Source organism: Muntiacus reevesi, chromosome X, assembly GCF_963930625.1.
Source record: "Muntiacus reevesi chromosome X, mMunRee1.1, whole genome shotgun sequence".
Classification (NCBI taxonomy): domain Eukaryota; kingdom Metazoa; phylum Chordata; class Mammalia; order Artiodactyla; family Cervidae; genus Muntiacus; species Muntiacus reevesi.
Genome location: NC_089271.1, coordinates 13396429 through 13414097, shown reverse-complemented (window position 1 = coordinate 13414097; position 17669 = coordinate 13396429). Strand labels below are relative to the sequence as shown.

The following is a 17669-nucleotide window of genomic DNA, read 5'->3' as shown; positions in this document are numbered from 1 at the left end:
CAAAGAAGATTCCTAGTGAAACTGATGACAGGTTGGCAAACCTTGGGAGGGTCTTTAATGACAAAGAATGAGATAGTTGTAAAGCTCTTACCCAGCTGAGCTTCTAGCTTTTATGTATTTGTGGTGACATTACATCAAAAGCCAAAATATTTTTATTTAAAAAATGGTAGATTCTGAAGTCTCAGAAAAGTTCTTATAATTTCAAGTGCTTGTACCCATGTGGGCAAGAGACTGAAGCTTTTACCATTCAACTCTTGACTTCCAGACTGATCCTCCTTGAACCTCAGATGTTAGGCCCTTGAGGATTTATAATGTGATTTATCTACTCCACATCTCTCTGATCTGGTCAAGGTAACTAGCCCTGGCCAAGCCACACTGATGACCCAGATGAGATACATCCCTTAGAAGAGGAGGTAGGAGGCTACAACATCTCTAAAATAAATCTACTATACTTCAAAAAGATGACTACTGTTGGACATTTCTAGCTGGACCAGTAAATATGGTTCTTACACTCAATCTACAGACTACAGTAGAGGTCAGTAGGGATGAAAGCTTATCCTAAGATGTTGGTTCTGGCATGCTGGAGATGGGGTCGCAAAGAGTCGGACACGACTGAGAGACTGAACTGAACTGACGAAACATTAACCAAAGTGTAAAGGTCTTCAGTCACCCTCAGAGTCCAGCTGACAGTAGGAGCTAGCTGCAAATGAAGTCTTCCATGCTTTGAATGTCCATCAGTGTTTCAGCATTGACCTGGACTGAGTCTAAGCTACTTGGCTTCGACTGTGTATCATGTCAGCTGCCTTCTCTGCACCTGCACCTTGCTTCAACTCAACCATCCTGTGCTCCTGAGATGAATCTACTCTTCTATAAACCAGCTGAGAAATGTGATGCTCTGGTCAAGTTCCTAAAACTCCCTTTTATCACTTCCCTGTACAATCCACGGATGGCTCCCCTAGGGAGAGTTATTTGAAGTAACTTTTTTCCTTCTTATTCCATCCCATTTTCCTCCTGAGGTCTGGACTAAGTCATACTTGCCAGCACACCAGAATCCTGAATAAGTAAGACCCTTTCCTCTTTGTCTTAACTGCAAAGACCTATTTGACTAACCATCTCTAGATAACAACTCTGAAATTGTATATCTTCATCCCTGACTTCACTGCCAAACTGCAGGTTTGCATGTCTAGTTGCCTTTTCAGCACCCTCACTTGGATTTCGCATGACCTCGACTAAACTCCTAGCCTTCCCTCCAAACCATTTTACCTGCAGCCATCCCATTTAAATTGATGTCAGTCTCATCCTTCTAGTTGTTCAGTCCAAAAATCCTGGGGTAATCCTTGACTCTCTCGACCTTTCACAGCCTACATCTAATTCCCCAGAGAATCCTGCTGGTTTTACTTTCAAATCGTATTCAAAATCTAGCCACCTGTTCTCCATACAGCAGCCAGAGTGATTCTTTCGAATATAAATGATATGGTGTCACTGTTCTGTTCAAACTCTACCATAGATTCCCATTTCACTTAGGATAAAGGCTCAAGTTTTGGTTCTAAGGCCCTAGATATAAATTTATACTAGTGGCTCTAGTGTTACCTGCTATTTTGTACAGTTTGGGTGTGGGAATAAATTTGGGTTATATGACAAGCACTGTACTATCATAAATTCAGACCAATAATCAGTATAACCTTCCTGGAATCCACAGTTTTTTACAACTTGAACTCTGTCTGTTGAAAACATTCGTCAATTTGGTTAATGAAGATTATCTTTGCTCTATTGGTAAGAAAAAGGGACAGCTATGCAACTAGAAATGTAAACAGGAAAGAGCTTTAGCTTTTCATTTGGGTTAAAGAGTCAACTTATTATTTATTTTAAGTAAAGTACTTATAAATTCGCTTTGTGTGATGAATATGTGGTTGAAACCAATTGGACAAAAGGCAAATGATTCTTGATCATGTACAGTTTTAAATTCCCTCTGCTTTATATTCTTGATATCCTTTCTTATTTCTATTAGAAGCATTGCTGTATCAATTTTAAGATAAGAAATTATGCAAAACATCCTTTTTGCTCTGACCAAAGTTATCCTCTCAACTTGGAGAACCAGAGGAAGTTTATGCTATAGCTATTTAGAGACCTCACCGTTTATTACTCAGTTGGAAGTGGATAGAAAGCTGAGCAGTAAGGGAAATACGGATCTCAAAGTCTATGCACTTTGCTCGAGCAGGATGAAGACCCACCCTCAGGTCCAAGCCTATGAAGAGGGAGCATTGTAATTGAACTCCATGTTTATCTGATTCTTGCTTAGTTCTCAGCACACAGCACATCAAACACAGGGAGGGGATTTGCAGTGGGCAGGGCCACTCAAAGTGCATTCTTCAAGAAGTGGCACCAAATTCAGAACCTGCAGAGACAGCAAAGTTAATAGCAATAAAGCTGTTTGGAGCCATTTAATGTGCAGCCCCAAAGATGTTGTCATGTTGTCGCCTAGTCAGTGAATGCTGTCCAAGATGATGACACTGAGTCACCTGGAAAGAAAAAAAGGACACATAAAATAATGTTCAGGCAACATTCTGATTAGGATGGAATATATTGTAGGAAAATACCTACCTTAAATGGTTAAAAAGGCAAAACCAATAAGAATCAGAGCAGTACCTTTTCATTTTGCCCACGTGTGCATGCTTATACTCAGAACATGACAGCTCTCCTTCAGAACTCTTATGGCTAGATCTCCCATCTCCCTCACTTCTCAATGTCCCCTAATGATTACACAGATTTGCATACTTTGAGTGACTTTTATTCCTAGGATGCTGGCATTTTTCTCTGTGTTCTCATGTATTCATTCATAGAACACTTACAGTGTCCCTGTGAGATTGGTATAATATTATTATCAGCTTTGAAATAAATTAAGTATGAAGGAAATATTAAGTATTATCTACCCAAAGTCATATAGCTGATTAGTGGCAGAGTCAATCCGTTAAGCTACCCAAGTCTTCTAAATGACAGTCCTGTGACAGAGGAGCGCTGTCTTTGCTTGGTCTCCTTTCTCACGTATGCCCTGTGCTTCAGATGATGTTATTTTAGTCCTACTTATTGGAGAATCTCATGGACAGAGGAGCCTGGTGGGTTACCCTTTCCATAGGGTCACAAAAAATCAAACCCAACTGAGCAGCCCACAGGTTTCTTTTTTTTTTCATTTATTTTTATTAGTTGGAGGCTAATTACTTTACAATATTGAAGTGGGTTTTGTCATACATTGACATGAATCAGCCATGGATTTACACGTATTCCCCATCCCGATCCCCCTCCCACCGCCCTCTCTACCCAATCCCTCTGGGTCTTCCCAGTGCACCAGGCCCGAGCACTTGTCTCCTGCATCCCACCTGGGCTGGTGATCTGTTTCACCACAGATAATATACATGTTTCCATGCTGTTCTTTCAAAACATCCCACCCTCACCTTCTCCCACAGAGTCCAAAAGTCTGTTCTGTACTTCTGTGTCTCTTTTTCTGTTTTGCATATAGGGTTATCGTTACCATCTTTCTAAATTCCATATATATGTGTTAGCATGCTGTAATGTTCTTTATCTTTCTGGCTGACTTCACTCTGTATAATGGGCTCCAGTTTCATCCATCTCATTAGAACTGATTCACATGAATTCTTTTTAACGGATGAGTAATATTCCATGGTGTATATGTACCTCAGCTTCCTTATCCATTCATCTGCTGATGGGCATCTAGGTTGCTTCCATGTCCTGGCTATTATAAACAGTGCTGTGATGAACATTGGGGTGCACGTGTCTCTTTCAGATCTGGTTTCCTCGGTGTGTATGCCCAGAAGTGGTATTGCTGGGTCATATGGCAGTTCTATTTCCAGTTTTTTAAGGAATCTCCACACTGTTCTCCATAGTGGCTGTACTAGTTTGCATTCCCACCAACAGTGTAAGAGGGTCGCCAGTCAGGATGGCTGCTATCCAAAAGTCTACAAGCAATAAATGCTGGCAAGGGTGTGGAGAAAAGGGAGCCAACAGATTTCTTGCTTTCACTCTCTTTATTTTCCTCTGGATAATCTCCTCTCTCTCTCTAAAACTGTGGGCCTCAGAAATTAGCAGAATGCTCTAAATTGTTTTGTATCGAATACTTCTAGGAATAAAGACTAAGTCCAAGATGGGTTTACCTTCTGGTGGCAGCCACGTTGGATTGATAGCTCATATTAAGCTTTTATTCAACCTAGCTTGACAGGGTACCTATAGTACCTCCCTGACTGACCTTCTTGCTTCTGCTGTTCTCCCCAGTGTCTGTCCTCTAACCAGCAGTGAGAGCGACCTGCTAAAACATTTGCCGGATCACTTCTCTGCTGGAGGCCTTCCAATGTCTTCCCACATTTCTCAAGAGTAGAAGCCAAAGTCCTACAATTGTCTTTAAGGCCCTCCTTACAGCTTCCTACCCGTCTTCCCCTCCTGCCACATTCCCCATGCACTTTGGGCTCCAGCCACAAAGGCGTCTGATGTTCTTGAGACCTTTGCACTTGCAGCTGCCTCTGCCTACAACAGACTCCCCTCAGATATCCACGTGGCTTTCATCTCTTCCTTCAGATCTTTGCTCAAATGTCATCCTCTCATCTCCACCCCATCATTTACCACCCTCCTTTCCTGCTTATTATAAAGCCATGGCATTTACCACTGCTATTTGTTTCTTCCTGCTGCCTCACCTCATATAATGTATTATCCACAGAACTTTTCTTGTCTTATTCATTAGTGTGTATCCAGTATGTAGAATAGTGCCTTGCATATAGCACGTAGCCAATAAATAATTGTTAAATCGAGTTTCTTTTTTAAAAATTGAAGTGTAGTTGATTTACAATGTTGTGTTAGTTTCTAGTGTACAGCAAAGTGATTCAGTTTTATACACACACACACACACACACACACGCACACACACGTATCTGGGCTTCCCTAGTGGCTCAGATGGTAAAGAATCCACCTGCAATGTGGGAGACCTGGGCTCAATCCCTGAGTCGGGAAGATCCCCTGGAGGGGGCATGGCTACCCACTCCAGTATTCTTGCCTGGAGAATCCCCATGGACAGACCAGCCTAGTGGACTGCAGTCCACGGGGTAGAAAACAGTCTGACACAACTGAGCGACTAAGCACAGCGCACACACCACACACACACACACACACACACACACACACACACACACACACATTCTTTTTCAGATTCTTTTTCATTATAGATTATTTTAAGATATTGAATATACTTCCCTACGCTATACAGTACATCCTTGCTGCTTATCCATTTTATATATGTGATGCAAGACTTCTGTTGTCTTCAACATGAACTGTTGTAGATCAGAGGACTGCTTAATTCTGTGCTGTGTGGTTTCTTTGGGGACATTTAGATCTAGTCGTAGAACTTCACAGTAATTAAATCTCTTATTGAAATGCAAGATACAAAGGTAATGAGGCAGGCAGCTTCTGATTTGTTCCTAGTGAATCCCTAGATATATATTTGAGATTAAAGATACATATTTTCCAAGTACAAACCACATTCTAAAAAATGATATTTTATAGTTTTGTCAGGTGTCACAATCAAACTCTCCCTCTATCCTTTTGAAAAGTAGAGCAAGTTTCTCAATCTCCATTCTACTTTTTTTCTAGTTCTTCATTCTTTAACAAAGAATCTGTTCGTCTGGCAAGTTGTTTTTCTGGGTCCCATCCTCTGGGTCTTTAGTGGATTCTTTCCATTCTCAGAATGGGCTGAGAGAACACTTCTGGGGAGCTAGCAAAACATGAGTATCTTCTCAGTAGGGAGTCAACAAAAGTCTCAATAATTAGTCACTGCTTACAGTTGGCCTTTGCTAGCTAGTTTTCCTACAGAATTATTGTGACAAAATTCTCCCATTTCCCTCACTCCTCAAAATTTCTTGGCTACCAGAATTTTCCTGCCTCAGTGTTATCTTAGGCTGCTTGTTCATCTATTTTTAGCTTTCTGATTTCATATCCTGCTTTCTCTATTTCAATTCGATTGCATTCACCTGACTTTCTACCTCAATGTGTTGAAGTTGGATTACTCCCTTTTTTTTTTTTTTCTGAATCTAAGAGCTTCATTCAGGAAGCAACCTGAGTAGACTTGTATTTCAGCTTTTATTAAAGTGACATCCCGCCTCTTTGTTCAGAGCCTCACACACTGCCCGCTTTTCTCTTGACCGGTTTTTCTCTTAATGCTGTGAGAAGCGAGTGGATCTCAGCTTCCTTGAATGTGGGAGGAGTTTGACTGAAACTGCACTGATCCCTGCCAGCTCACTTTGTTTTAACCTCTTGATCATAGTTGCTTAAATGTGTCAATTACCTTATATCTTAGAAAGATGATGTCTTTAGATTCATACCAAGGGCAGTAAGAATCTACCTCTTTTTGATGTGGCCGAACTAGATCCATCGTCGTCCTTGAAGGCCCACGTCCCTGTGCTGCTCTCACGCTGTACCTACATCGTTGCTGTTAGACTATTGACAGCAACTTAAAGGCCTATACTGTACACTCAAATGGCATTCTTTTGTATCCTGGCTCTGCCACTCTCTGTGTGAGTGAGGTTTGGCCATTTATTTAAATTCTCTGAGCCTCAGTTTCATAATCTGTATAATGGCGATAAAAATGTTTGCCTCTAGGTTTGCTTCAATGAGATATTATAATGCAAAGCACTTTAAACAATTACTTATTATTTTTTGCTCTTCAACAATAATATGTAAAATGTTAGAATAAGGGGAAGTAGTGGAAAGTTTGTTTTAAAGGCCTAGTTACTGCCATTTCACCTGGACCTGGAAGACTTGTTTTTCTGGGTGAAGAAATGTTTTCCCTGTGTGAAGGTTTCATAATCACAGCCAAGCAGATCCACGAGCCCTGCCATTTAAAGCAGCTCATCTCTTTTTATCTGTAACACTTATATCTATAGCCTGGGAATGAGGATACTGGTCCAACTCCTGATATTCTGCAGGGTAACCACTGAAATCTCTCTGAATTCGATGCCATGATCCATGGCTATGGATGACCAGGACTGACATGGACACTCTCTGAATTTCATACCATGTGGTGGCATTCTGATTTCCTTGTCAGCTTGACCGAGTTTTGAACAGGTAAGTGAAAGGGATTGAGGCACACAGTGATCATCTGAGAGAGAAAAAAGGACCCTTTTAAAGTTTTTCCAAGTTAAATCAGGAGAGTAAACTTGTGGAGTGAAGGGTAGTTTTATAATTTAAAAAAAAAAGGCCATGAAAATGAAAATTTACCAGAAAAAAATGAATTCTATAAAGACAAGGGCAAAGTTGTATACTTAGGAAAGGAAACTATTATCCAAGTGGAGAGTTTTTGAGAATATGAGCTTAAAATAAAAAGGAAGGAGAGATAAGTGATTATTAATAGACTTGTCTGTAAAACATGTAAGTCCCCAAGATTCCTAATACAGAGTTCTTTGGTCACTGTAAAATCCTAATATCTTCAGTGTATCTTTAACAGATTTTAAGGAACATATTAACCAAATGTACAAGTTTTGATTTGGCCATAAAAATGCAAGAAGAGCTGTGATTCTCTAGGATTAATGAATAACATTTGTTTATTTGATTTGCTCTAAGAAATCATTCTAAAATCTGTTTACATATCTGGCCTCTCCAGGATGAATTTTATGTTGGTTCAGCAGATTGTTTACAGTTTTTTCTTCTTCTTCCTTTTTTTTTTTTTTCATCTTCCCTGCTCAGTGCCCAACCCAAGGTCAAAGGCTGATAGAGAGAAAATCTCATGAGGAGGTTTTACTCTAGGGAAGTTGTTCAGTGGATGGGATCTTGGCGTACAGAGAAAGATGACAGGCTCTTTCTGGCTCCTTCTCAGCCTTGTTGCTGTAACTGCTGCTCAATCCACCACTGAAGAACAGGCCAAGACATTTTTGGAGAAGTTTAACCATGAAGCTGAAGACCTGTCTTATCAGAGTTCACTTGCTTCTTGGAATTATAACACCAATATTACTGATGAGAATGTCCAAAAGATGGTGAGTTCTCATGGCTACAGAGGGGTATTGGTTGCTTCTTAAAAATCAGCTTACTGCCCAGGAAACTGAAAAGGGAAATCAAACAAATGCTCTGAGCTGTGAGATTGGATGTTTGCCTCAGTATTTCTGATTCTGGAGTCCCAGATGACTGAAAAATTGACCTTTGAGTTTATTTGAAAAAATGTTACAAAATAATTCATTGGTCTCAGTCCAGATTCTTGGAAACCAGTGAACATGCTTTAGAAATTTGCCACCATAATTCTTATCATAGTCAGGCTTTCAAAGCATGTCACAGAAATGCCATAAGTTATTGAGTTAATAATTTCCTCAAGCCTACAATGTCAACAGGAATATCTAAAGACTCTCTACAAATCATCTATTAACTGAAAAAATATGCAGCTGGAGGCTTAGTGAAAGAGCTCGCTAGTAATTAAGATTGCCAGGGGTCGGATGAGGCTGGACTTGGGAATTCCTTCCTTAATTGTCACGGAGTTCTAAGGGACTTCCAGAGCATACGGGATCCACAGAGCCCTCCAGGAAAACCCATAATCAAACCAGTTCTGACAAATCTCAGAATGCTCTGGGAACGCAAGATGTATTATTTGACAAGTACAAGGATTTAGAAAGTTTCTTCCCTCACATATCTCAAAGCAGTGCTGGAAATGGAGTGACATTATTTAAGCAATGTTTTTGTGACACTTGTCCAGCAACGCATTCTTTCAAAAATGTAGTTCAAATCTTATTTTTTCAAATAATGAGTTACAGGTTTAAGTTAAATTATTGCCACTCACTGGAAAGATTCTATATTCTGGACAGATTCAGTCTGAGATCTGCTGCTTCATGTGAATTCCTCAGGAGATTCCCCTCACCACCCCCAGTTTTTCTGAAGCTTTAAGAAATCTAGGAGATTTTGACAGCCCAGTGTTGTCATAGGAGACCATTTTTTTTTCTTGTCTCATATTTTGGTCTTACCTTTCTTCATCTCTTCATGGTTGCTTTTTCTCACGTTTTATTTGATCTCGATGTGCACTGTGCATTTGTTTTCATTCTCAGTCAAATGGTCCATAGGCGGTGTTGAAGGTAGACCAGTGTCGTGCCTAAGAGCTCTGGAGTCAAACTGCCGAGGTCCAAATCCTGGCTCCACCGCTTTCTACCTGGGTGAACTTGAGCTACCTAATGAACCTTTCTGCGCCTTAGTTTTTCTGCCTGTGAAAAGCCACCTAATACTCATATTTGCTTCATAGGGTTGCTGTGACAACAGTTAATACACAAAACCACCAGAATTGTGCTCAGTGCTTGTGAGCCTGGGAGAACAGTACAGTACCATTGCTGTGAATGTGAGAAGTAATTCTAATTGCTGAAAATATGTGTAACGGTTCTGTTCAGTGCCCAGATACTGAGAAGGCATTTTACAGAAGGAGATGTAGTGATATTTGTTGAAATCATCTCTGGATCATTAAGTGCTATCACTTTTGAGTTGTACTGGTTGATTAGAGGAAAGGCAGAAATGAAAGGGCATTAAGTCCGTGAAGGGTAGTCAAAGTGCAGACAGTATGGGCCCTTTAAAGAAAAGTGAAAATATGCAAATACAAGAAGCAAGCAGGGGGCCCAGTATCTCCTTCCTCCAGCAGTGGTGAAGGGCCACTATACATTATACATACACAAGCGCATTAGTGCATCTGTGTGGATTTACCTGGGGAGGAGGCAATAGACAGGGAGGACAATGGCTCATCTGTTCTCTTATCACATTTATTGAGATCCCCTAATGAAACGAAACTGCAGCTGGTGCTTCAAGAGGTACTTAGATGAATAGGAAGCTGAGATAATGGTCCACTGCTGATGGCCATGCTTATAGAAAGAATTGGAGGAATGGAGAATGTTTTCCAAGGAAAGAGCCACTGAAATGATTTATGGGGATGAGAGAGAATTAGAAGGGAAAACAGAATTAGCTCTACAAAGCCTAACTCAAAAAGAAAAATAAACATGAGTCTGAGATGGAAGAAGAAAGGATACAAATGTTCCCAGTTATATTGGCCAACTCTCTTCAGATTAGAAAGGTGGTGCCTTTGAGAGCTCAAAAGAGATAAATTTACAATAAATAGGAGGAGGTGCTGTTTCTGTTACAGGTAGTAAAACTGGTAAGACTTGTAAATCTAGACCATTCTTTAATCTGAAAGAGTGAGACATTAAAAACTATAAATAGGTTTTGGGAATATTTAAGCGAATGTAAGGATTGTAGATCCACTGTGGGTGAGGCATGCATTTATGAACCCAGTTCTTTACCTTCCTCAATATCAATGCCCAAGGCTATGTCACTTTACAGTGCCAGCTCACTGAAGGTGATGTGACCGTGTGTCCTTTGCCATATGACTTACTTTGACCAATGGGCTGTTAGCAGATGTCTTGCAAGTAGAGGCGTGGAAGGACTTGAACAATGGGACTTTTCCTTTGCACCCTTGCCTTTGCCATGAGTACATGCCTGGATTGACCAGGTAAAGAGTGAGAGATGTGTGGAATAGTTGTCCTGGCAGGAACTAATCCCCCAGAGTTTTAAGCAGATCCAGCCAAGATTAGCAGAGTTGCCTGGCAATAACACTCAGTGATTCTGGGCACACAATGAACACTTATGCTGTTGAGATTTGGGGTTGTCTGTTATGTAGTACTACTGTAGCAATAGATAACTAATATAGGAAGAGAAATTTGGGCTGTATGACATGTGTATGTTCATATCCTATCATGGTCACATTATTGAGGGCAGTCTGTCATTTCATAATTATCCCTTGATATAACATTCCGAGTCAGAATATTGGGCTTATCAGCCAATCGACCTAGTGTGACAATTCTTAGATCAAGTCATGAGAATATAGTTTAAAAGAGGGCACTAGAATTTGATCAGTATAGTGTCCCCAAAGCTCCCTGTTTAGGAGAGGTCCATCAGATAGATATAAGGAAAAATCTTTGTTCAAAACAGATTTCCACATAGTTCAGAAATTCAATGAAAATTAATTACCAGACACTTGCTTTAGAGCAAATACAATTCTCATGTTTGAGATCAAACATTTACCAATTAAACTGTAATTCTCTTCCCAGTGAGATGACATTACTTTTTTTGCATTTATTGTTGGTTTGATTTTTGAAAGAGTCCTTTGTAAGTCAAAGAATTTTTGTGTGTCTGTGTGTGTGTTTTTTTTTTTTTTTTTTGCAAAGTCAGAAGCTCTTTGGCAACATGGGAGGTCCCTGGACAATTTTTTTCCCTGGAAGAGAGTGAAAGGATCCTGCCACTGGCAGGGGCATCCTGGTTTTTTGTTCCAGTGTTTGGCAGTAGCTACTACAGCTGCCCCCAACTCCTGTGGACACAACTGTGAAGGGAGCGTTGAAGACTGCCCTGTTGGAGCCCCAGAGGTCTCAGAACACTTCATAAATATTTCTTGTTGAGTTATCAGAACCTGTGAAGAGACAGCAGAAGGCCCACACTTACCCTTTTGGTGGTCAGGCCCCTAGAGTCCTTGGGCACACCTGCTTCCTGGACCTTTTCCTCTGTCTTTAGGGCGGGGGCACAGTGAACCCAGAGCAGGGTCATTTTAAACTGCTTTTCTGTCCCCAAGGAGAGAATGTAGACTTCAACCCTGTCTGCAATGAGTGTCCCATACTCCCCACGATATGTAAGTACCTACACATAGGTATGGGGATGGGGAAAGGTCAGTGTGATGCAGATACGATGGAATTCAGGAAATCTGATGCTATCCTGATTCTGCTAAGCTGGCTGTGATGCCTTGGGCAAGTCACTTACTTTTTATCTCATAAATGTAAGATAGTAGATGGGCCCAGTCAAGATTTTTCAGTGGATAAGTTCCACATGTGGAGGATTAACAGGAGTCAAGTGCATTGGAAGTATTGTTCATACTAGTTTTCCTTTGTCATGAAAACTTGATAATGTCCCGGTTGAGTGATGTAATTTGATAAAACTGAACTTGAGCAATTCAAAATGACATGTTTCATGCCATCCAGATTTGACACACTCATTGATCTAAGCACTCTGGCAGGACACCAGGCGGCCACCAGCTACACCCAGGGAGGGCAGCCTAGTGGTCAGGAACTATTGCTGCTTCTCAGTATGTGCCAGGTAACTGGGCAAAAGAGAAAACATTTAATTTTGGCTAAATCCTTTGGTTTGGAGCAGTTCCATGTGGGTTTCAGATCTAGTTATAGGACCTAGGGAATAAGGTGGGTTTTCTTTTTCTTTACTTTTACTATTGAGGACTTTTAACAACAGCTTTATTGAGATATAATTGCGTGCTAAGTTGCTTCAGTCGTGTCCAACTCTTTCTGACTCCATGGACTGTAGCCCACCAGGCTCCTCTGTCCGTAGGATTTCCCAGGCAAGAATACTGGAGTGAGTTGCCATTCCCTTCTCCGGGGGTCTTCCTGACCCAGGGATCGGACCTGTGTCTCTTACATCTCCTGCATTGGCATTGGCAGGCAGATTCTTTACCACTAGCACCACCTGTGTTGTGTACCATAAAATTCACCAATTTAAAGTATACAATTCAATATTTTTTAGTATATTTACAGAATTATGCAACTATCACCACTATCTCATCTTAGAACATTTTCATCACTCCAAAAAGAAAGCACATGCATATTAGCAATCACTCTTCCTCCCCTAAACCCCCAGCTCTCAGCAACCACTAATCTACTTTCTGTCTATGGATTTGCCTATTCTGGACATTTCATATAAATGGAATTATACACTAGATGGTCTTTTGTGGTTGGCTTCTTTCACTTTGCATGCTGTAGCATGTATCATTATTTTGTCCCATTTTACTGCCAAATAGTATTCCATTATATGGATTTTACTTTACTTTTTATTGTAAAAATTTTCAAACACATATACAAGAAGAGAGACTGATATGTTGAATCTCCTTATACCCACCACCCAGCTTCAGCAATTATCAGCACTTGAGCCAATCTTGTTTTATTTTTCTACTAACGCCATGTTTATTGGATTATTTTGAAGGAATAACTATATGTTTTATGTAATAAATGTTTCACCTTGTAGCTCTCAATGTAAGAATTTTTAAATAACCTTGATACCAGTTTCATGTCAAAGACTTAACAATAACTCCTCAATATAATCAACTATCTTGGCAATATACAAATGTACCCTAATATCTCATTTTAAAAATTCAGCTGGTTTGTTTTAATCAGGATCTAGCAAAGTCCTCTCTTGATCATTTTGGCAGATGTCCTTTAAGTCTTTCAGTCTATAGAGCCCTTCCTCTTTTTTTTTTTTTGTAATTTATTTGCAGAAAAATTGAATTGTTGCTCCTAGAGAAACTCCCACATTCTGGATTGGCTGATTATGTTCCCATAATGTTGCTTAACATGCTCTTTTGACCCTTGTATTTTCTACAAATGTATAGATCTGGTACAGAGGTCAGCACACTTTTTTTTCTGTAAAAGGCCAAGTAGTAAATATTTCAGGCTTTTTGAGCCCTACAGTCCCTATTCAACCCTGCCACTGTAGACCAGTCAATTCTGCCATTATAACACAAAAGCAGGCATAGACAATACATAAACAGGTGTGAATATGAAAACTTTATTTATAAAAACAGATGGTAGGCAGAGTCCAGCTCTAGAGACTTGATCAAAATCGGTTTCACCTGTGAGGTTTTTAATAGGTGTGGAAATTGAATTTATACTACTAGCAGGGTGCAGGAATATTGAGCCAAAAAATTAACCAAGAATTAATTCAGGTTCCTAGAGCTCTGGAAAAAAGAAACGAATTAAAAAATCTGTAGGGACCCTTTTTTGATCCAGAGCTCAAGGCGTTTCTACTTTATGCAATAGATACAAATAAATTTAAGATAGACCAAAAATTAAATAGAAAAAGCAAGTCAAGCTTTTATAAGAAAATATAGGTGACTTTTGGTTAGGAATGGTTTATTAAATGAGTCTTGGTTGGGAATGGTTTATTAAATGAGTTTTAGTTGAGAATGGTTTATTAAATAAAAGACAAAAAGATCAATCTATAAAGGAAAAGACTGAGCAAATACATTTCATTAGAATTCAAAACAAACTTTTGTGCACCAAAAGACATCATTAATGTGTACACACACAAGACAAGAAGCAGAGCTTGAGAAAACATTTTGATACATATAATTAACAAAAGATTGACAGCCAGGATATATAAAGAAATTTTACTAAACAATAAAGACAAAAATTCACTAGAAAAATGGGGGAATGATATGAGCAACAAATGCATAGAAGAAGAAATTCAAATAAATAAATATATATATATATACACCTCATATATATGTTTAACCTGACTAATAATCAGGATGCCATTGTTTTAATAGTGAAACACCAAATTGACATAAAATCATATTTGCCAAAATATAATATCTGTAGAAGTTGAAACTTGCTTTAACCCATCAGTTGCACTTCCAAGAATTCCACGTGGAGAGCCTCACCTGTGTACTCAAGAAACTTTATATATTTGCAGATTTAAATTAAATATTAACAATTTTATATGATTTAACCTAATACAAGGATGTATATGATTAAAAAAAAAGTATTACTTAAAGACAAGAAATGTTCATAGATGAGAAATTATTAAATTGAATTTGATCATATGCTTAAATATTATACAGCAGTTAAGATGAATAAGGAATGTATACTTGAAAAACTGGAAAAAATAAGTAATGCTAAGTGAAAAAAGCAGAGAGATTTTCTTTTTTTCTCAACTTTATTGAGATATAACTGACATATAACGTTGTGTAAGTTTAAGGTGTACAAGCTGTTGATTTAATACACTGATATATTGCAAAATGTTTACCATGATAGCAGTAGTCTTAAGTAACACCTGCATTACATCACATGATTACCATTGAGAACATTGAAGATATATTCTCTTAGTAACTTTTGAGTATATAATATGATATTATTGACTCTAACCACTAAATAAATATGTCTGAAGCAACTATTATAAAGTGTTAACATTTTAAAAACCGAGTAGAGGTTTTTGTGACATTTGCTATGTTATTTATACTGTATTATATTTTTATTATGAAATATATCAAATATATATCTGGTGGGCCACTTTCTGGCAGGACCCAATTTCAGGAGTGAGCTTTTTTTTTTGCCTATGAACTAAAATTAAAAAAAAAAATTAAAATGCTTGAAAGCCACACTGCTTCCTCCTATCTGGAAAAAGAAAAAATAAAATTTTGATTCTCAAGACAAAGCAATAGAATTCATATTCTTATAATTTAGATTCCTTACTTTGTTGAATAGAATAAGTGTTTTTTTAAAATATGCACATATCTGGGCCTCCTTGAAAAGTAATCAAGGCAGTTTTCATCTTTAAATCTGATGTGGTTTGAGAGCTATGTCTGGATACTGGGCCAACATGTGGGGCCTGAGGGTGGAGGGTTCCCTGGGAACTTGTTGGGCCCCAAGTCGCTGCCTAGATGTTAAGGTTCCTTTCAGTTTTTCATCTTCTGTCTTCAGGAGACTCTCATACCTCCAGGGAAAGAAGTGGTTTAGAGACTGCTGAAAGAATAGCCTAGGAGTTGATAGTGAGGCATAGAAAAAAAGAAGATGAAATTTTAATTTTTTGCATTTCAAATAACTTACCACAAAAGCATTTTAATTGCTTAAATAAAACTATCATAATTTGGGTAGAGACCACAAGACCTATGACTTAAGACAAAGCTCATATGAAAACACCTAAAAGCATAATGAGATCATATTTAACTTGCATATCATTAGGGCCAAAAAGAACAGGATATCTTTTGGAATAGAAGGAAATGGCAACCTGTTTCAGTATTCTTGCCTGGAGAATCCCATGGACAGAGGAACCTAGTGGGCTACAGTCCATGTGGTTGCAAAGAGTTGAACACGACTAAGCAACTAACAGACACACAAAGTATAATTTAGGATTTTATATTTTCAGTCCTTGAAATGACAAAGGATCTCTCAATAGGATGAGAATATAGTATCCACTACAGTTATACATAGCAGGTCAGAGAGGGTTTTAACTTCCTGTGACTGTACTGAGTAATGTGTGTCTTGACCCCAAGCCCCCATCAATGGCTGCAGAAATGTTTGCTGTGTTAATTGCAGCTCTTCTGCCTTTGCACAGAGGCAGTATGGGATGCTGTTTATCTGACCTGTAATAGTTCTTTTTGAACCCTGTAGCTATGTGAGTAACTGTATTTGCTTCAATTCATTCATCATTCAAGTCCAAAAATTACATATAGCTGTCAAGCATTATCTAAGGAACTTGGCTGGTATATATGAACTGACTTTGATTCTCTGTGTAACTGCTTAGCTGTCAGTTTTATTTAGGCATAGGAACCTCATAGTATGAATATGGAATAAATTTTAAATAAGATTAAAAAGAACAGCTTGAGATGGAACAGTGTATCCTCAGGGGTCAAAACTCAAGACAACATAATGTTTTTGTGATACAAAGTATAACACTTCTAGTATGATAATGACAAATAAAACAGATATCTTCAAAGTTCCCACATACATTATAATTTTTAAAAATGTTTTAAGACTGAGGCCTTTTGGGGATTCTGGGTTGTCTCCAAGGGAGATTGAAAATAAAAGAATTCTCTTAGTTTGGGATCAAATTTTACCAGAAATTTTGCTGTAAATCATCCTGGATTGGATGAAAAAGGGTAGGGGCAGAGAGGAGGGTGGTGGGTTACGTAAATGAATCTTTGCTGTAGACCGAACTCCTCTTTCCATAGCTCATTCCTTCTCATTCAGACATGGTACAAAGAAGACTAGAATGTGTTAAATCCAATCTACAGCCAGTGGTTAAGAGCATTTAGCTTTAGAGGCCAACATATCTGTGTTGATTCCCTGATTCTTCCAGTCACTAGCTCTGTGACCTAGTCAAAATTGCTTACTTGCTCTGTGCATTTCCCTCACTTGTGAATTGGAGACAATCACAACTACCTCACAAGATTGTGCAGATTCATTGAGCATTAGTTCCTAAGGGTTGTGTGTGCTCAATAAAGAGAAATCATCTTCCATTTGACTGTGACTATTCTCTTGTATGATCCATTGCTGCACTTTTCATGAAGCACTTTCATCATGTCACACACCTGCTTGCAACCCCTAAGTGACTCCCTAGTATTCACAGGATAAAAGTAAAATTTCTTAATCTAGAAAACGCAGTCATGCCTGGAGTCCTGCTTTGGAATCTCTACTGTTTATCTATTGTGTAAAAGATTACCACAAAAGATTATCTATTGAGTAAACGATTACCAGATTAAAACAACACATATTTATTATCTCACAGTTCCTGTGGGCAGGAATCCCGGCATAGTTTAGCTGGATCTGCTTCTGAGTCTTACAAGATTACAATCAAGGTCCTGGCTAGGGCTGTGGTCTCATCTACAGCTCGACTGGAGATGAATCACTTCCAAGCTAATGTGGTTAGTGATAGCATTCAGATCCTTGTATGTTCCTTAGGATGTCAGTCAGAGGCTATCTTGAATTCCTCACCATGTGGCCCTAGCCATGGGATAGCTCACAACATGGCATCTTGCTGCATCAGTATTAACAAGGGAGATTCTTCTAGCAAGATAAAAATGATAGCCTTGGAAATTCCCTGGCTATCCAGTG

At 38.9% G+C, this 17669-nt stretch overlaps 1 protein-coding gene across 1 annotated transcript in view; it reads left to right on the top strand.

Moving 5' to 3' along the window:
- The first annotated feature begins 7612 nt into the window (after positions 1-7612).
- The window catches only part of ACE2 (angiotensin converting enzyme 2), a 45251-nt gene continuing 35194 nt past the window's right edge, over positions 7613-17669 (top strand). Inside the window, exon 1 of the mRNA XM_065915180.1 lies at positions 7613-8024. Coding sequence (XP_065771252.1) covers positions 7839-8024 — 186 coding nt within the window. The 5' untranslated portion in view covers positions 7613-7838. The remainder of the gene's footprint in view (positions 8025-17669) is intronic.